The sequence below is a fragment of the Malus domestica genome, chromosome 09 (assembly GCF_042453785.1).
Source record: "Malus domestica chromosome 09, GDT2T_hap1".
Classification (NCBI taxonomy): domain Eukaryota; kingdom Viridiplantae; phylum Streptophyta; class Magnoliopsida; order Rosales; family Rosaceae; genus Malus; species Malus domestica.
In genome coordinates this window covers 23,407,549-23,429,336 of record NC_091669.1, presented here as the reverse complement: position 1 = coordinate 23,429,336, position 21,788 = coordinate 23,407,549, and the positions used below count along the sequence as shown (strand labels likewise).

Genomic DNA, 21,788 nt, shown 5'->3' with positions numbered 1-21,788 from the left:
ATCCAATCTCCATCTCTGTACTTTCATACTTAACTTGGATCGCGTCAAGCCTAGTCTTCAAGTCAACGATCTCCTAACGAGCGATTTCAAGCTGCAGAGGAGTGAAGGCAGAGATATTGGTCAAGGAGCATATACTTGACTGCTGGAATCGTTGTTTTCTGCATCATAGCAAGCAGCAGTCCTTCTATATTGGGTCGTATGTTTCATAAATGAACGTGGGCAAATAACCCTTCTAACACCATCAACAAGCTTAGCACATGCGTCCATGTCTTCAAGCAGATATGGCTTCAAAAGTGCACAGATCTCAGCAACCTCTTCAGAAACAAGCTTGGTGTATTTCTCACAACTGCCCACGCGAGCAATCTCTTCTTTCTCAACAGGCGAACCAATCTCAGTAGCAAGAAGAATAAGCCTTGGCGCCACTTTAGCAATGGAGTCCACCTTATTGTTTTTCATATTAGCAAGCCTTTTCGAACGTGAACTAGATTTAGCTCCCAACAGACGTCTTGGCATAGATTTCGACATTAGGGGCATAATTGAACCTCTACACTAAGCAATCCTATCAGCAATCATACTAGCTACATTCGGCATGTTAGGCATCACTGGCCCAGATCTAGCAACCTCATCTTTCTTCCCCTTTAAAGAAGTCAAGTCAATCCTAAGTATATCGGCAACAGAAGGATCCTCACGAGTAGTTGAGAAAGCCTTCAATTTTTTCTCAACATCTCTTGAGCAGGCGAGGAAAATCTCTTCTTTCCACCTTCATTCACAGCAGGCTCAACTACAGTGATAGAACGAGCTAATGCATCCGCCTTGATCCGCTTTATCTCTTCTGTTAGGGTAGCCCACATTTCTCTTGGCGAATAAGACTAAGTAGCCAACACTATTCACGATACTCAACGGGAATACCTAAAGCAACACGCAACTTCTTCATATCTGGAGAAATCTTGGTAGTTGAGCCTAATTTCGAATTTACATAAGCAAAGGAGGATAATCAATAAACCAAAGAGCAACTCAGCAAAAGCACAAAGTAGACTAGAGACTAAGCTATCTACTTATTAGTGATAAAAATCATCAAAACGCGTAATGGAATAACCAGACTTCCACTCTTTACTTATCTCTAAAGTCTCATTAGCCTAGTCATGATCTTCATTGCTCGAATGATCGAAGAGCCTATGATGGGATCGTAGCTACCCAACTTCATCAATATGGCCTATGTCAAAGAAGTACCAGAATTCGTTGACAGTCAGATCCAAGTCAAAGAATTGGCTTAGATTGAAGAATCCCACCATCACACGAACCGCATTTGGGGAACATTGTGCGGGGCACACTTCATGGAGCAAAGCACTTCTTGGAAGAAACACAGCATAGGAAAGGTAAATCCCAACACGAAATAGTAGAGGTGAAACTCAATGGCTCTCCGAGCTCCACTATATGGCTCACGACTGCTGCCCTCCTTGACACACTTTACACACACCCCAGACAAAATGGCATGCCTATATGTTTTAAGGAAATCTCTGAATGAGTCATCAAAGTTAATTTTGAAGTGAGTAGCCTTGAAGTAGCCTACTTTACTCAAAGACCCACTTTGGCGATATAACGGCGACACACCATTATCACTCTTGTGGCTTGAAGAAGACATACTCGAAGAAATTCTACAAAGATACAAGGAAGAATTATTAGACGGCTACAAAAACAAAAACAAAAAACCAAAAAAAAAAGGGCAGCACACCAGGCCCCATGGCCTAAGACCGCAAGAGCCCAGCAGTCACACCAGGCCCCATGGCCTAGTCTATCTCTCTCTTGACCCGTAAGCCTCACGACCCAACCCAATTAGATGGAAGGCTAGCACCCCCGCGCCTCTTTCTCTCACTTCTCGTATGGGCCAAGCCCAATTTTTCACAAGCCAGCCTAGGAAAGAAGCCCGAGCCTCATTTTCTCTCTCCAACATGGGCCCAGACACAACAGCCTAGCCCATCTCCCTAGCGTTCCATCAGCTCAGCCTAAGTCGAGTCGCACCTGGCCCAACCAGTCGCCACCGCGCTAAGCCACCCACGGTAGCAGCCATGTCATGGCTTTCCAACCATTTTTTCACACATCATCGACCCCCGTCGAGCCAAATATCAAGCCCCAAGGCTCCAAAAAATTACGAAGATGAGAAAAAATTAATTTTTTTCTTACCTTGGTGGGGCTTGGAGATGAAGAGAGCAACGAAATATGGTCATTTACACAGGCAAGTGTAGAAGATTGCTAGGGGAAGGGGAATAAATATCCTCTAGCTTTCTCTCTCTTCTAGGGTAGAATAAATTGCTCTCTCAAGTTGATTTAATCATCTACTTAAGGTAGACTTAAATAGACTTTGGAAGTGATTTATTTCCCTTTCCTAAAACGATCTAATTTCCAATTAATGTGGGAATCTACATCAAAATAGGAAACAATCTTATGTTTCCTAAAGCAAGGGAAAATCTCTACATCTGCTGCCCTTTTCTGTGAACAACCCAACAGGTGTGGGGGCATTTGTGGAGCTAAAAATAATCAAGAAAATTATGAAGGTGACATGTGGACTTTTGGGTAAAATGACAAAATTATCCTCGAGGCACACCGAGATTCCCACGCGTATGCAATAGACAATAACAGCTCAATCAAGGAAGAGTCAAAAGTGATCAAAATGATATTTATTCAAATCCCTCTCATCACTCCTCATCAAATCCTTATTCAAAAGGTAACTCCCAGTTTTCCTATTTAATTTAGGATTAATTGTCATGTTAATTACAAGATATTATTTCACATAATATCTTGCAATTATTCACACAATTTCACCATATATGGTCGGTCACTATTCTTCAAATAGGATCGGCCACTCCCCTATAAATAGCCCTATTCTCCCACTAAAAAGTTAAGTCATTTGTTACCCACAAACTCCTAAACACATTCTTTACAGAATTCTAACTTTGGCAATGGAGATTCTTCGGCCAAAGCCCCCCATTCATCGTGGGCGCATGATGCTTTTGGCCTTAATCCTAGGTGTTATTATTTTGCAAGTGTATTTTCGTCAAAGGAGAAGAAGGCAAAAATTTGCATCCACAATGTAGACTCAGACATACCATATGTATCATCCATCGCATCACCTGAGAAGGCATAGGCCAGCATTCAGAGTGCAATAATAACCTTTTTGTGAGGTGAGAAACCAAGGCGGCTTGCTTTATCCAACTTCAGTCGAAAGTATAGATTAACCTGTTGGACATCATGAAGCAAACCCTTAAAGACATAACGCATCATCTGGAAGTGACGTCTTAAATCCTCTTCTGTGTACACTAAGTTGGAGTTGAACTAGTTGTTCATCAGAGTCTTATGTGCGATCTCTCTTGAGGTTGTTCTTCAGTTTCCTCACACGCCATGATTGCAACCATTCCTGCCATATATGTTATGTTGCGTCGTGCATCACCTTCTTCATCAAACTCCTCATCTTCTTGTCTCATCTTCGTCCATTTATTTTCCAATTCGGAATTGGATGAGGACCCCCAGTTGGAATTTGAAGAGGATCCAAAGTTGGAATTCATTGCAAACTTGAATTGAAAGAGATATTGGAGAGGGCAAAGATGAAGGTGTGTGAATTCTACCCCTATCCAACCAATTTACTAACATTGGAAGTTGAAGATAAGAAGTGCCACGTAGATAAGAATCCTATCTAAAATTTGTGCAACCAATTACATATTGACTCGTGGCACTCGAAATCCTATTCGAAAAATTATTAAGATTACATAAAGATAAGAAATATGGAGAGTTACTCACTTAAGCGACACGTGTCACTCGAAATCCTATCCGAAAAATTATTAAGATTATATAAAGATAAGAAATTTGGAGAGTTACTCACTTTAGCGACACGTGTCACTTGAAATCCTATCCCAAAATTATTGAGATTATATAAAGATAAGAAATCCGGAGGCTTATTCATTTAGCAACAAGTGGCACTCAAAATATGTCCAAAAACTTATTTTAATATAGTAGTTTAATTCAATTAACCATATTGATTCAATTAAAATAATAATTATTGAGGGGGCTAAAAAATAGCCCCTTTCGGTTGGAGATAGGTTTTTTGTCAAAGGGCTATGTTTTGGCCTATGGCCCTTTGGCCCCTTCGGTTGGAGATGGTATAAAATATGGTATGGCATTGTTCATTAAAAATTGATTTCTTGGAGGGTTGTAAGGCTAAACATAGCAATTTGGCCCTCTTTCAATTGGAGATGGCCTAATACCCCTTTGGCTATGTTTTGGCCTAGTGGGTTTCACTAAATTTGGCCCAGCCTTCAGATGGAAATGGATTTTGTTTAAACAGGCCATCTTCTAGCCTCTTAGCCCTATTCACTGGAGCTTCATTAGAGATGGCCTTACGTGCAAACCAATTATGGGTTGTTGGATTTAATCTCAAAGGCTGTAAACAAATCAATCAAAGAGAGCTTACAGTGAAACCAATTCATAGATGGCCTGTCATTAAAACTCAATAGACAACATGACAACAATTTTTTTTTTTCTCAGCTAAAATTATGCTTGTCCTCAACAATAGCTACACTTGGTAAACTTGTCGTCTCCTTCACGCACAACTCTCCCACTAACTGTTTGAAAAAAAAATTCAATCGACTTCCTCCCTGTTCGAAACTTAGTCAACATTGTCTAGTGTTTGTCGTCTCTGGCACGACGTTTGAAACTCACCCGACTTCCACACCGCTCGTTTGAAACTTAGGCAAACTTCAATTGAAATTTGTCTAGTCGTCCGATAGAAAGTACGTGGTGCTTGCTTTCTTCTAGTTGCATTCAAATTCCTTGTTTCAACAATACTCAACGTCATACTTCATCCCCAAAGTCAAGTTGAAATTTGGTGAGTTTGGAAATTTGGAACCCCATAAATAAATTTTGTCATTTCTGTTAAAATTGATTAATTAATTTAGTGTTTACGGTTAATTTCGTTGATAAAATTAGTTGAAATTAGTGGATATTTGTGAAAATTTTGGGAATTTGGGTGCGTTTTGGGAATTTTTGGAAATTCGGTTTCAATTGAATTAGGAAACAACTTATATGAAAACAACATCATTTTTACTCTCATTCTAGATAGTTTAATAAACTACTTTAACATAAATCTAATTATGCTTCCTCCTCAATCCAATTCTTCTCATTCTATGTATAAATTAAAAATAGTCAATAAACAAACATTTTGTAACATCCCACATCGCCCAAGGGAGTGGATCCTGTAAGCCTTATATGTATATTCTCATCTCTACCTAGCACGAGGCCTTTTGGGAGCTCACTGGCTTTGGGTTCCATCGGAACTTCAAAGTTAAGCGAGTTCGCGTGAGAGCAATCCCATGATGGGTGACCCACTGGGAAGTTCTCGTGTGAGTTCCCAGAAACAAAATCGTGAGGGCGTGGTTGACGCCCAAAGCGAACAATATTGTGCTATGATGAAGTCGAGCCAGGATGTGGTGGGGGCTCGGGCCAGGATGTGACAATTTGGTATCAGAGCCAATCCCTGACTGGAAGTGTGCCGACGAGGGCGTCGGGCCCCTAAGGGGGTGGATTGTAACATCCCACATCGTCTAGGGAAGTGGATCATGTAAGCCTTATATGTATATTTTCATCTCTACCTAGCAAGAGGCCTTTTGGGAGCTCACTGGCTTTGAGTTCCATCGGAACTCCGAAGTTAAGCGAGTTCTCGCGAGAGCAATCCCACGATGAGTGACCCACTAGGAAACAAAAGCAGACAATATTGTGCTACGGTGAAGTCGAGTCTAGGATGTGGTGGGGACTAGGGTCGGGATGTGACACATTCCTTCATAGGAAAAAATAAGTGTGGAATGAAAGCATTATGATTAAAATTTTCAACATAATGCTTGAATTAGTGGCAAAAGGTTTAATAAATAAGAAAAGTAAAACTTTCTTGGCCGAGGGTTAAGAAGGTTACAGTTCAATTTCTTAAAAGCATTCGTATGTATTGAAGATTCTGAGTTCGACTCTTACTCTTCTAAAGAAAGTTAATATAAACAGTGCAAGAATAGATGTTTAGAATTTCTCCAATTTGAAGGAGATCACATTTTTATACCATATTGGTGTACTATTTAATATGACAAGTGACATACAACAAATACTCAATGAAATAAATTTACTAATACACGTGGCATGTACAAACTTCCCACATGAAATGATACAACAACAACAACAAAGCCTTTTCCCACATGAAATGATACCTAAAAAAAAATTAAAAAAAAATAAAAAATAAAAAACTTATTTATATATTAATAGGGTGGTGCTATCCAACGTTCATTTTTACCTCATACACGCTTTGTTAATTTCTGTCATTTAATCTTTATCAATTCATTCGATCCAACAACCGAAAATTAAGAGGGGTGTGTAGGAAGTAAAAAAAGGTGTGTGGATAGCACTATACTATTAATATTCCCTCTTATTTGGTAAAAAAGTTCTTAGTAAAAGGGAATGATCACTGCCTAAAAAAACAAGAGTAATGCTAGGGGATCAAATGTTTACACCACATTGGGAAACCATCTTATGTGGAAAGTGATGCATATAAGCAACACTCAATGAGCTAAATTTATTAATTGACGTGGCAAATATATATCACTTGCCACATCAAAGAGTACATAAATGTGGTCTCCATAACAACTCAAATAAAAAATGTAGTAAAATTATCAAGAAATTTAACTAAGGGGATTAAAGCATCTCCTATCATGTTCTCTATTTCATAGCAAAGTTTTAGTACTAACTATCAAAAAGTTATTTTACAAGTTCTCTGAAAAAAAAATTGTCCTCCAACTGTACTCTGTACATTAGAAAGTCATAATGACTATGAGTCCATAATTAGCCATTTAGAATACTTATTTATTTAAAATAATATTAAAACAATTAGCATCAATTATAGAGAGCCACTAGGACCTTCTTTCTCCTCCCTATACTTAAGAGCTCCCATATGAATCCGTATCTTAGAAAGTGGGTAGGAGCATGTTGGACTTGATTTGTTTTACACTCCCTATATTCTAATTAGGAGCTAAATTAGAAGCCCATTGAAGATGCTCTCAATTAAAGTATCAAAATAGGACAATGGACTAACAGCTCAAACTTTTGGACCTAGATCAAAGTACCTTTACAAAAAGCATTGTTTTTCTTGGCCGTAAGGTCATGTGTTTGAATTCCCTTCTTAATATAGCGATAAAAAAGGAACTACGCACGTACATTGATTAATATACTACTCATGATATACAAAATTAGAAAGCACAATTTTTCTTAGTAGAGATGATCCATATAACGATTAACAATTTATCAATCAGAAAAAAGTTATACTAATGGATATGAACTCCAAAACTTTAATTAATCACTCTAAATGAGATTGTAACTTAATCATTTGATGTAATGAAAGTACCAAGAGCATACATAAGTGATAGGAGCATATTTATGCGATTTTATTATTATATTTTTTTACATTTATTTAGTTAATTTCTATTTATTTTGGTAATTTAAGTTATTTTTGTATTATTGTAGGTCCAGTTGGTAAAGATGACAATAAGTAGCCAAATGGAGCAATTTGGAGCAGTTTTGGACTTGGATTAGATAGCATGCGTGGATAGCATAGGGGCTGGACGTTTTTTGGTGTTTAAATGGTATTAGACATGTGCTAAACTCTGGAGAAATTAAAGTTGAGGCTTGAAAGGCAAGGAATTACACGAGAAAGAGGAATCCTAATTGGAGAGGAACATTATATTATCCTATCTTACATTATCTTATCCTATCTTATCATATCCTATCTTATTTTATCTTATCTCCAGCTGCAAGGAGGAATCCTAATTAAATTCTAACACTTTCTGCCTGATTCTTAGAGTCCTGAAATAATTCAAAACACTAAAACCTTTTCCTCCTTGGATTCAGCCGTTTCCCCTATATATTTGAAATTCTTGCAGTGATTTAGTGTGCCGCGCCTACTATTCATCCATTGAAGTTGTTAGAATTTTCAGAGTACTTTCTATTTTTGTTTTAAGTTTCAATGTTTATTTTAGATTGTTTTTCAATTATGATGAACATGTGTAAATAAGTTTCTTTTTAGCTAAAGGTGAATTCGAAGCCATGATATGCTTTATATAAATTGATTACATCCAGTTATTGTCTCATAAAATATGAATGCGATTTACTTATCTACTTTATAAATAACTTATTCATGTATATATATATTAAGAATGCATACTTAGTTTGCATGCAGGGATTTCATTCTAGAATATAAGAGAATTTCATTTAATCGTTATGAACTTATATTTGTAAGTAGTAAAAGTCACTAGTCATGATTGAGTTAAATAAATTCTAGGCATGAGTATCATGCTTTTCATAGTTACGAATACCTTGTCAATGCTTATGATTTTCACAGAACTTAATGATCTTTGAGATGTATCATGTTTTTCATAGTTAGGGAACTTGAGAAGAATAATTTGGTTGCGTCGCTGAGTCCAATTCAATGAACTTAGGAAAATCTGAGAGTTAATTAATGCTGTTCACAATTAATTTAAGGCATTGTCATTCATAATTTATAGGAAAAATAACTGGAAATCGGTTTGTATGCATATGCTTCATGTGTGGAGAAAAATCATTTAGCTATCATTTCATCCATATTTCATTCACAACTTAATTTACTTACTACCGTTTACTTTTGTTTTAATCAAATTCGTCCAAAATCCCCCTAGTCATTGTTTTGATTTTAGTTTAACTTAGTTTTTAGCTTTATAAGTTTAATTTGTGTTGATTAGCATCCCTTCTAATCCTCGGAATAGAACGATCTCTACTTACTCGTACTACGATTACATAATTTACAATGTTTTATTTGTGTGTTAGTTTCTACCACATCAAATTTTGGCGCCGTTGCCGGGGATTAGTAAAATTGCTAATCGCTCTATGTTTTTCAATTTTTTTTTTCTTAATATTTGATTTAGTTTTATTTCAGGTACTAGAGGCAAGACATGAGACTGTTCAAAAATTAGAACTTGAGGTATAACTCTGGATTAAAAAAAAATTCATATACCAAATATTAAAAACCACACAACTTTAAAATAGGAAACTGCTTTTTTAAAACAAATTACCGAAAGAAAGTCATGGGGAGGAGAGAGGGAAAGAAAAGAGAAAAGGAAGGAGAATCATTCATCTTTGTTCATACTTTTAATAGCTAATTAAGCGGATCTCGCTTTCTGTCTCTTCATGGATTTTTCACATTATGAGGATGTTAAAGTATATTACCATCAACTAATATTTTAAATATTACATCGCCGAGCCAATACCGGATCACATCCTCATTCTACTCCTCTCCCTCTTCCTCATTTGCTCTCTCCTTCTACTTCCTCAGAGCTCTCTCTCTCTCGAACCCAAAAGTAAGTGCCTCTCAACTTTTCCTGCTCTGATGAACAATTGTATTTTCAGTCATTTCTGATTGGGATCACCTTTAATTCTCACTTATCATTGCAAAATATTGAAAAACAATTTGTTGGGTACTTTTTATCTGTGTGATCCGATCGGTTTCTGGTTTGTTTTGCGTACAGTTTGAGTTTTTCTTGGTTTTTTTGGTGGTTTGGGGTCTGATGCGAAGTGGGTTTGTTTGTTTTGGTTGATCATTGTGTGTAGGTGAGAAATGACGGAGGCAGAAAACCATTGGCTTCATGGGACGCTTCACGCTACGATTTATGAGGTTGATAAGCTGCATAGTAGTAGTGGGAATTTCCTCCGCAAGGTATAATCTATGATTTTAATTTATTTATTTTTGTTGATTTGAAATCCGAGCTGATAAGGGTGATTTGAGATCTTTTGTAACTGTATAGTTTTATGAGCATATAATTTTGGGAGTGTGTTTGTAATGGTCTTTGAAATGGGATATTAATTGGTTACAAACTCATCACTTAGAGATTCGAACCCAAGACGTCTTACAAGTGAAGAGAAATATCATAGACCGTAGTACTAAGTGGTGTCATTTTAATTTATATTGAGAATCAAGTACAGGATATAACACAAAGCCTTATTCCATTAAGTGAGGTCGGCTGAAGTTGTAGGATAATTAACTAAAATTTATTTCACTTGCATAAAATGAGATCATTTGGGTATGTTGTTTCTTATAGAAAATGAATGAGAAAATCAAGAACATTTCTATTTTTATATAAAATAGTCAGACCCCTACTCCTAGACCCCATGGTCCAATGGTCATCCACTGTTGGATTAAAGTCGTTTAACTTATTGTTGTTGTACTTTCTCCTCCACTATTGGATTAGGATCGAATTGTGTGTGATCAAAATTAGGGGTGGATGCATATATGGACCCGGGTGGTCCCAGGACCACTTGGAAGTTCAAAGATGCTCCTGTGAGGACCTTCGGGGACCACCCAACGGTCTGGACAGGTGGTGGAAGAGAGAATACCATCATGGTTGTGCAACAGAAGATTTGACTCAAAAAGAAATATCTAATTAGAGAAGAGGAACACAGAGAAGACCACCATGACTTTGCTATTCTTGGACCCTGATTCCTACGATAAAGAAAGACTCTCTCCATTTCCCACGGGACCAACTCCCTGTTTTTTTTTTTTTAATTGTTGACCAATTAGGTTGTGCCAATTAGTATTTTAATTAATAAAAGGATGGTGTATTACTCTACCAGTACTTTTTATACCATATGTTTGGTGTTAATTTTAGAAAATTTACTATAAATTCATACGACATTTGGAAAATATTTTGTAAAGTACTCGGACTCGTAATTACTTGAATATTCATCTCATACCATCAAATTCATTAAAATACTAAGGCAAAAATTCTGATATTTTTGGTTGTTATATGTTAAATAATAAACTTAATTAAAATAATATATAAATCCAAATTCTCAATACACATATTGTTGTTTCTAGGTGTAAATAGGTACTTAATCCGCCTATTCTGCATGTACCTCTGTCTAGGCCCCGTCTAGGCACATAGGCACAAGGCCTTTGGTCTCAGCTCGCTGCTCGACCAACGCCTATCTTACCTTGATTAGGCCCATACTGGATCCGCTACTGATCACAATATTCTTGGACTATAGGGTCTAGGAGGAAATGGACTCATAAAATAATAGTCGAGGACATATGTGGTCAGATGATCAATGCTAACTCCACTTTGTTAATTGTAGTAGATTAGTTTGCTCATTCCCCACTGGTGTACTATATATACGTTAATTGGGAACGAGTATGACCTCTGTGTCTGATGTTTTCAAGAGAAGGCCGTTGTATTCAGTTGATTAGACTGTGTGCATCTATTTTCTTTTGGATTGGAACCTGCACTGTGTCATATAGCTTTCCGCATTTTCGTGTTTGATTTATTGAAGGATCTCCTCTCGTGCATAAGAACATCAAAAAGTGAAGCTTTATATGCACTATATATGCGAGATTGATTTTTGTTATAGGCTGTCCTGTTATACCATTGAATTGCGTTCATGTAGGGTATATATGTTTGAGATTTATGCATATCTCCGGTGTCCATTTATGGTTTTCGATATGGCCACTGTTGATTTTCTATTTGCACACGTTCATTTTTTTGGAGGGCATTTTCCTATCTTGGGAAGTGCAAGTCACATGTCTTCCTATATAAGACACACAACACTATCATCATATTCTCCTTTTCTTCACTTCATTTATCAGATTTTGTTTTGGTCAATTTTCATTTGTCAGATAACTGAAAGCATTCTAACTACTTGAAATCCGTTGCCTAGTAAAAGTTTGTAAGGTTGCTTGTAGGAGGTGCAAAAAAGATTATGATGAACTAGAAACTTTGAACTATCTACACAGTTGTCTCTTTTTCTATTTACCTTTGTATTGTCTTATTTATGAATTTATCTGTGCAGATTACAGGAAAACTTGAGGAGACTGTTGGTATTGGCAAAGGAATTAGTAGACTCTATGCAACCGTTGATCTGGAAAGGGCTAGGGTTGGTAGGACTAGGGTTATAGAGAAAGAGCCCTCTAATCCCAGGTGGTATGAGTCTTTCCACATTTACTGTGCCCATACTGCTGCAAACGTTATATTTACTGTCAAAGAGTCTAACCCTATTGGGGCATCATTAATTGGAAGAGCTTATGTACCTGTTCAAGAACTCATAGAGGGGGAAGAAGTGGATCAATGGGCTGAAATTTTGGATGGAAAAAAGGAGCCCGTTCATGGAAATCCTAAAATACACGTGAAACTACAATTTTTCCATGTTACAAAGGACCGCAGTTGGGGTCTGGGTATTAGGAGTCCTAAGTTTCCTGGAGTTCCATTTACATTTTTCTCACAGAGACAAGGGTGTAAGGTTTCCCTTTACCAAGATGCTCATATCCCAGATAAATTTATTCCTAAAATTCCTCTTGCTGGAGGCAAGCACTACGAGCCCCACAGATGCTGGGAAGACATCTTTGATGCAATAACTAATGCAAAGCACCTGATCTATATTACTGGTTGGTCAGTTTATACTGAAATTTCCTTGGTACGGGACTCAAGAAGGCCAAAGCCTGGTGGAGACATCACCATTGGTGAATTGCTTAAAAAGAAAGCAAGTGAAGGTGTTAGGGTTCTTGTGCTTGTTTGGGATGACAGAACGTCTGTTGGTTTATTGAAAAGAGATGGACTGATGGCCACTCATGACGAAGAAACTGCACAGTTCTTCCAGAATACTGACGTGCATTGTGTCTTATGCCCCCGTAATCCTGATGGTGGTGGGAGCATTATTCAGGGCGCACAAGTCTCTACCATGTTCACTCATCACCAGAAGATTGTGGTTGTGGACCACGACATGCCAAATGGAGAATCAGAGAGGAGAAGAATTGTGAGTTTTGTTGGGGGTCTTGATCTGTGTGATGGAAGATATGATACCCCCTTCCATTCACTTTTCAGGACATTGGATACTGCACACCATGATGATTTCCATCAGCCAAATTTTACTGGTGCTTCAATTACAAAAGGTGGTCCGAGGGAACCGTGGCATGATATCCACTCTCGACTAGAAGGGCCTATTGCTTGGGATGTTTTGTTTAACTTTGAGCAGAGATGGAGAAAGCAAGGTGGTAAAGATTTACTTGTTCAGCTTAGAGAGCTGGACGAAATCATTATTCCCCCTTCTCCTGTTATGTTCCCAGATGACCATGAGACGTGGAATGTTCAGTTATTCAGGTCAATTGACGGAGGAGCTGCTTTTGGCTTCCCAGATACGCCTGAAGATGCAGCTAGAGCTGGGCTTGTTAGTGGGAAGGATAACATCATTGACCGAAGCATTCAGGATGCTTATATTCATGCTATTCGCCGCGCAAAGAATTTCATCTATATTGAAAATCAGTACTTTCTTGGGAGCTCTTTTGCCTGGGAGGCTGATGGTATCAAGCCTGATGACATTGGTGCTTTGCATGTAATTCCAAGGGAGCTTTCACTTAAGATTGCTAGCAAGATTGAAGCAGGGGAGAGGTTTACTGTCTATGTTGTTGTCCCAATGTGGCCAGAGGGGATCCCAGAGTCGGCATCTGTTCAGGCAATATTAGACTGGCAGAGGAGGACTATGAATATGATGTACTCAGATATTAAGAGCGCATTAGATGCACAAGGTCTCGAGGAGGATCCTCGTAGCTACTTGACATTTTTCTGCCTTGGAAATCGGGAGGCGAAGAAGCTTGGGGAATATGAACCCTCAGAGACACCAGAAGCAGATTCGGACTATCAAAGAGCTCAGGAAGCCCGGCGCTTCATGATTTATGTTCATACCAAGATGATGATAGGTAACTCCACAATTATAAACTTCATGTTACTCACTTTTGACGTATCTTTCTTGTGGATTTATATTCATGAACATTGTTCCTGCCCCGCAACATCTCCATTCACATGTAGTAAGCCCAACTCTCCACTGGATTATTCAGTTTTATGGTGTTTATCATTATATGAAACAAGTTTATACATATTAGATAGTCTACTAGAAAGAAATATACAAACCTTTCTACTATAGTGTTGCGTCTCATAGGACGATGGTGGTTCTATATTTTACCCATCGTGGTTACTACAAAGCACATAATTGACTCACTCTCGCGTTTCTGCAGTTGACGATGAGTACATAATTATTGGATCTGCCAACATCAACCAGAGATCAATGGATGGTGCGAGAGACTCTGAAATAGCCATGGGAGCCTACCAACCATATCATCTGTCAGTCAGGGAGCCAGCACGTGGTCAGATCCATGGTTTCCGTATGGCACTATGGTATGAGCACCTTGGGATGCTTGATGAGGTCTTCCTCCAGCCAGAAAGCATTGAATGTATTTCAAAGGTGAACCAGATTGCTGACAAGTACTGGGATCTGTATTCAAGTGAAACTCTTGAACACGATTTGCCTGGTCACTTGCTTCGCTATCCAATCGGTGTTACCAGCGAAGGAGCTGTTACAGAGTTGCCAGGATTTGAATTCTTCCCTGACACCAAAGCTCGTATCCTTGGTGCCAAATCCGACTACCTTCCTCCAATCCTTACTACCTAAGTGTGCTTTGTCGCTTGGGTTGTCAAAGTAAAACCTTCTACATTGTCATTTTGTTTTACATAAACCTTCTACATTGTCTTTTTGTTTTACACTAGTATTTGTGATGGTAGATTAATAAGTCTTATCTGCTTCACAACCTGCATAGATGTTTTTAATGGGGCAGGATGTTCACAGCAGGTTTTATAGTGATGTGGTAATGATGTGGTGTGATTTGCTGACTGATATAACGTATGAGCCATGTTCAATTAGTTTAGTGTAATTTTAATTCGTTTTCTTCTCATATCTGGCCCCTATGCCCTTGCTCATGCCCAGCATTAGTTTGTTTTTTAATCTATATGTTGAAGTATGGTGGTTTTGGTTGAAGAAAATAAACTTAAATTTTGAACGAAAGAATTTTAGTATTGTCGTACAGCCGCAATGTACCGCCCAGTCGCAACCACCACAGCCCTGCCACCTTCGTTACCACCCCACAACCATTTCTTCCACCCACCCTGCTGCCTCCTTGGTTTCTCCGATGCAGCTGACTACTGTAAGTCATCGATGATAGCCATAATCCCATCTCCGATGTCGATGTACATCATTTTTGAGATGGAGGACAAGGATTTTGAGATTTCGTCACATCCCGCTGGCTTTGGACTAGGCACGATCGAACTCACTACACCACCATCGACCTCGACAAGGCCGGAGTGAGTGGGACTGCAGCGAGCACTGTCGCAGGCCCAAGTGGCTATTAGTGATAACACCAAATCCAGTAGTGATTCAACCTTAACCAACTTGCAAGTTACAGAAATGGCGATGGAAGAAGGAAGAAGGAGCTCAGCTTAATACTTTTGTAACATTTTATTTTATTAATATTTAATCATTGGAAGAGAGAGAATATGGCTTAACTAGCCCATTACGCATGTGTGACTTGCCGCTTGGCACAAACAGACAAAGTAACAAAATAAGCTTCGATAAATAAGTGCAAATTACAAATTAAACCCAAACTATTACAAATTGACCCCCAGATTGATTACTTGTGAATCAAGCAATCACAAGAACACAACAATACCTTTACCTTCAAAACAACCTTGTCCCCAAGGTTCATACTGGAAAGTCCGGGAATCGTTGTTTGAACTCATCAAAGTCCTCCCAAGTAGCATTAGTAGCTTCCTTCCCAATCAATTGCACTAAAAGTTGTACTCCAGCAACATTACCTTTTTTGTACATCCTGCGAGCTAGGATTGTCATTGGGGCATTCTGCATTAAACCATAATCAACTACTAGTGGCAAATTCACCTGTGGAACCACATTGAGCCCAAGTTGCTTTTTGAGACAGCTTACATGAAAGACATGATACATTTTGGAACCATCTGGTAATTTCAATGTATAAGCAACAACACCATATAACCTTGGTTGCAGTTTCTGTTAACTGTGATTAACCAAGGACTGCAACTGGTATCACTAGCTTCAGGTACACCCTATCACCAATATCAAAGTGTCTCTCAGTTCTTCTGTTAGCCTGCAATTTCATTCTATTATGTGCCAACTCTAAATTGCTTTTGAGGGTAGATAGCTGGTGCGAAAATTAACTTAACACACAAATTTAACCCTCTTTTGACAATTGTAGTATAAGTATAAGTAGGGATCGTTCTGGACCGGGGATTAGGACGGCTTGCTAATAAACTCTAAACTGACTCAAAAACATAAAACTAAACTTAAATACACTTAACAAGACTAAGACTCAAAGCAAACTTAAAATACTCAAAACAGCTTAAAACAACCAAATAAACTTAAACTAGACACTAGGAATGACTTTGGACGAAAATTGACTTTTACTTGAATCAAAACACTTAAAAACACAAACTAAAACAGATTTGAAACACTCTGAAACAATACACTAAAATGGGGGTTTTAATTTGGATGAAGTTGAAACAAACAAACAAGTATGAAAAATTAGATAGATTGTAAAATAAATTTGAGAAATAAGATGATGGATGGGATAGCTAGAGGCTTTTTCTCCACACATGATTGTAGACATCGAAATTTCGGTGAAATAAATGTTGATCAATAATTAAAATTTCAATGTTCATGTGTCACATAAATTTTACACATAACATGTGACTAAACAAAAAATCAAAATAAATCGGAAAAGTCATCAAACAGGACACGTGTCAACACCTAGCAGAAATGATTTATTTCATCTGATTATTTAAATCCAAAAAAATCAAGTTTTGGAATTCTATAAATAGGAAGCCAAGGCTTTCATTTTTGGGACACACCAATTCAGAACCAAAATCATTAGGCAAAATCCCTTCGTGTCTAAAACATAGAATTCGGCCCTAATTATTGATTGAATTTTCCCTTCGTGTCTAAAAGCTGATTTCTGCAATCTAAGTGAATTCTAAGTTTCAATTTCATTACTTTACTTGCTATTGCTTTAAGAACGATTGTTATCCTTATCCTTCATTTGTTAGCCATCACCCCAAGCCCCGTTACAACCCTTAACTTCATCTTGAGTGTCATGCGTTTCAATATGTGGAGTTTGAATTTGGTATGAGCATATGGTGTCACTGGTTCTCGCATCTAAGTAGTAGCATTCCATTCATGAGATCATATCTAAACATGCTTATTAACTCCAGAAATTGCTTTCTTTGTGATACATATATGTGAGTGTTCGTTTTCATATCTACATCAATCTTCTCACATATAACTAGTATAGGGTGTGTAGTCAGAAAATCTGAGTGAAAATTGAGTGCATATCTTGTAAGGAATTGAGTGATTTCTCTAAGGCATGTTACTACATCAAAAACATTGTTTTAATTGATTAATTGTGAACTAGTAAGTGGTGACTATGATTAAGTATGTGCTTAAGTGTAAAGATGACTCAAATCTGTGGGGATAATGATTTTTAACATGTCATGTGCATTGGAAATCCCTGAGGCAAATGTTGGAAGGTTTAGGTTGTGTTTTATTTGTTTTGTTTCGTTTTATCTCTTTGTTTTGCTCGAGGACTAGCAAAAGCTAAGTGTGGGGGAATTTGATAGGAGCATATTTATGCGACTTAGTTGGCTTGTTCTTGTACATTTATGTCGTGTTTCCTTAGTTATTTTAATGTTTAAAGTCATTTTCGTGTGTTTTCAGACTCTAAGTACAAAGTATGCAAGAAGATGCATTTTGGAGGCCTTTGGAGCATGTTTCGGGCTTGGAATGGATAGCAAATGCATGGGCCAAGTGGATGGACGAATTTGAGAACTAAAGAGGCCAAGAATATGAAGAATTATGGTCCAAAAGATGAAGAAAACAGCCCAAAAATCTGTCACCCCAACTTGCATTCCTTGCCATGCAAACCACATAGAATTCCCTTTGGATTCCATGCCATGCTTGATCACTCTTGTCCCCTACATAATTTCTAATTTCATGCTTCAATTCATTTAATTATTACACTCAATTGCTTGATACCTCTTGTTCCCTTCACTCATTAGATTTTAGACAACATTTACATCCATTACATGCACCAATTGATGCTCCATCATTCACATTTGGAATCCCATGCCTTGTGTACCACATGTTGCTGCACCTTTGACCCATTTATTGACACATTTTCACCTCCCTTTCCATCTCTATGCAATGTACACAATCATTCATGCTCCCTAGCTTCAAGACCACTCCATTTTACCCTTCACACTTTGCATCATCACTTCATTTTCACCCTTGGACCATTGCACACCACACACACAAATTACCATGCATTTCATCCTTAACCTAACCTGATTTTCTAAGGTTTTTGGGGCCTATAAATACATGTTTACACCCCTTGGCCAAAGGACAATCCCCCATATTCATAATTTTATAACAGAAATTCGTCCATACACACCCTAGGAAGCAAAACACCCCAAAAACACCATTCTAGTGCCTAGAAAACATAACAGCCACTCCACCTTCTTCCACCCTCTTTGCCTAGTTCTCCACCACCTTCCAACCATCAAACACTCTTCCACACTCACCCTAAACCCCTCCATATCATTCCCCATCCATTCTACACCATAAATCCACCCAAAAATCTGTCCACAAGCTTTATGCCGCAACAAGGAGGAAGGGAGATCCATTGATGCACTTGCTTTCCAAGTTGGAGCATTTTAGGTGTTTTCTTTCCTTTGATTTTAATGTCTAATTTTATGTATCTTTGTATTGCAAGAATGAGGAACTAAACCCCCTTAGTTGGGGGGTGATTCGAAACCATGTACATGCTTGCAATATGATTTGATTACATTCAGTTGTTATTTCATAAGTTGCGGATTCAATTCGTTCATCTACTTGATTGATAACTTATTTGTGTATGTTGATTGAGAGTGCACGCTTAGTTTTCATGCATGAATATGATGCTAGATTATGAGGGAGTTTCACCTAATAGTTACAATCTTATAATCACAAGTAGTGAAGGTCGCTTGAAAACGATCGCGTTGAATGAATTCTTGGCACTAGTTTCATGCTCATCATAGTAACGAATGCCTCGTCAACACTTATAGTTCTCATTGTGCTTCATGATTCTTGATTGTATCTTTATTGTGCTCATCACGTAAGGAACCTTTGAGGAATGCTTTGAATTGTTGTATGCGCTTTTCCATCCAATTCATTAACTTAAGGAGAACTTGAAGGTTAATTTAAGCGTATCTAATTAACTTGGGGTGTTGAGTTTCATAATTTATTGAAAGAACAACTGAAAATCATTTTGTTTGCAAGTGTGTCATGTGTGGAGAAGAACCTCCTAACTAGCCTTTTATCCATCCTTTTCATCCAAAAACGTTTTACAATCTGTTTTGTTTTAAAGTTTCTGTTTTGTTTTCAATTTTCGTCCAAAACAAATCCCCCTTTATTTTGAAGTCTTAGATTAGTTAGAAAGTGTTTTGATTTGTGTTTCTAAGTGTTTTGATTCAAGTTTTCATCCAACTTCGTCCAAGTTCTTGTTAGGTTCTCAAAACTGCCTAGAAAGTGGTTTTTAGGCAGTTTTGAGTCAATAGGTTGCTGTTTTGAGTTTTATGTTTGTTTAAGTATTTTAAAGTATAGTTTTGCATTCTTTGAGTCTAGTTTAGTGTTTTAAATTTTGTTTTTATGTTTTTAAGTCAGTTTTCAAGTGTTTAGCAATCCCTCCTAATCCCCGGCCTAGAACGATCCCTACTTACATACTTTACTACATTTGATAAAAAGAGGGTTTAATTTTGTGTGTTAACTTATTTTACGCATCAGATCCTATTAGACGGGGGAGGGTGAAGAAGCTAGGACAGAAGGGTAGAGTTCAAGAGAGTAGAATACGTTTAGGAACGTGGAATATAGGAACCTTAACGGAAAAATCTATGGAAGTAGTGGAAGTTATGGTGAGGAGAAGGATAAATATTATGTGCCTACAAGAAACTAAGTGGGTTGGTCTTAAGGCAAAGGATCTAGAAAACTCAGGGTTTAAACTTTGGTATTCGGGCACAAATAGAACGAGAAACGGTGTTGGCATCATCGTGGACAAGATCTTGACACAAGATGTTGTAGATGTCAAGAAGGTAGGAGATAGAATCATGGCAATCAAGATTGTAATAGGACAAGAACTCATCAATGTGATTAGTGCGTACGCACCTCAAGTAGGGTTGGACACGAGTTCGAAGGAGAAATTTTGGGAAGACCTTGGAGACTTAGTGCAAGGAATTGCTCAGACGAAGAAGTTATTTATAGGAGGAGATTTAAATGGACACGTGGGCAGGGAGACAAGCAACTATGGAGGTTTTCATGGTGGCCATGGTTTTGGGGAGAGAAACGAGGATGGGGAAGCTATCTTGGATTTTGCAATGGCATATGATCTCTTCTTAGCCAACACCTTCTTTAAGAAGAGAGAAGAACATGTGATCACCTACAAGAGTGGGTCGTCAAAAACACAAATAGATTTTCTTCAAATGAGGAAAGGGGATCGTATAACTTGTAAGGATTGCAAAGTTATACCGGGAGAGAACTTGGCTAATCAACATCGCTTGTTGGTGATGGATGTACATATCAAAAGAGTGAGAAAAAAGAACAAGACTTGGAAGTGCCCAAGGACTAGATGGTGGAATCTAAAAGGAGAAAAACAAGCCATTTTCAAAGAGAAAGTAATAACCCAGTGTGTGTGGGATAGAGAGGGGGAAGCTAGCCAAAGGTGGGATTCCATGGCTAGTTGTATCCGAAAAGTAGCAAAAGAGGTATTAGGAGAGTCCAAGGGCTTTGCTCCACACCAAAAGGAATCTTGGTGGTGGAATGAGGAGGTACAAACAAAGGTGAAGGCTGATCGGATCATATTTATATATATTTTTACTTCAAATTCACTCGTCTTTTCTTAGTTAGTTCCTCATATTTTTGAGTTATTTACGTTATTTTTGTGTTTATAGGATTTGTTATGCAAAGAAAATAAAAATAGCACAAATGAGTTTTAAATAATAAACAAAAAAATCATGGACCGATATTTTCTGACATATATTTTGTATTTTGTTATATATTTTGTTGTGGTAGGTGGAGAATAAATTAAGAGGAGCAGCTGGTGGGAACGTGGTCAAGAAAAACCAAGAAAAGTGGGAATAACAGCTGCATTTGCAGCTAGTGGAAGGCTGCTTTGGTGGGTTGGTGAAACAAATAAGAAACAAAAAGAATAGAACCACTTGAATCGTGGTAGGTGGATAGAAATAAAAGAAGAAGAAGCAGAAGGCGCGGAAGGGGGGGGAGCTGCCTTTGGCAGCTGATAGGAAAGAAAATAATAGAAGGCTGCCTTTGGGCAGTGTGAACCAGGAGGGGTGGACAGAGTGAGACGCGGGGCGAGAGGCGAGAGAAAGATCAGAGGCTGCCTTTGGGCAGCGAAATAAAATTAAAAAAAAAAGGCAGGAGGGCTGCTTTTGGCAGCTTTGAACAGCGTGAAAGAAGAGCAGACTGAGTGAGGGAAGAGGGAAGACAGAAGCGAGGGAGAGAAGCAGAAGGCAGGACTGGCGCGGAAAAATAGGGGGACGTGCAGAGAAAGGCACGGGGGCGACGCATCAGAGGGAAAGAGGACAGGCACAGTGAGAAGAAAATTAGAGGCTTCCCTCCATTTCTCTCGGTTAAATCTTTCCAACTTATGTTTTACTTTTGGTTTAATTTGAAAATAATGTGTAACTAAATTTATTTTGGCTAGAGGTTAATTCAAAACCATGAATATATTTGTAATATGAATTGATTACCTTCAGTTGTGATTTCTGAGTTGTGATTTAATTTGCTTAACT

General features: G+C 38.1%; 1 protein-coding gene across 1 annotated transcript; it reads left to right on the top strand.

Annotated features, from left to right (window-relative positions):
• Window positions 1–9,101: 9,101 nt before the first annotated feature.
• LOC103424038 (phospholipase D alpha 1) lies at window positions 9,102–14,821 on the top strand. Its single transcript, XM_008362105.4, has 4 exons — window positions 9,102–9,410; window positions 9,661–9,766; window positions 11,893–13,792; window positions 14,108–14,821. Exons 2-4 carry the CDS (start codon window positions 9,668–9,670, stop codon window positions 14,539–14,541), a joined length of 2,433 nt encoding a protein of 810 aa, XP_008360327.1. The 5' UTR covers window positions 9,102–9,410; window positions 9,661–9,667; the 3' UTR covers window positions 14,542–14,821.
• The last annotated feature ends 6,967 nt before the right edge of the window (window positions 14,822–21,788 follow it).

Excerpts from the sequence above, each read along its gene's own strand:
- LOC103424038 (XM_008362105.4), top strand. The coding sequence starts at position 9,668 with ATGACGGAGGCAGAAAACCATTGGCTTCATGGGACGCTTCACGCTACG. Across the intron at positions 9,767-11,892 it reads GTGGGAATTTCCTCCGCAAG|ATTACAGGAAAACTTGAGGA; the intron begins GTATAATCTATG and ends TTATCTGTGCAG. Across the intron at positions 13,793-14,107 it reads TCATACCAAGATGATGATAG|TTGACGATGAGTACATAATT; the intron begins GTAACTCCACAA and ends GCGTTTCTGCAG.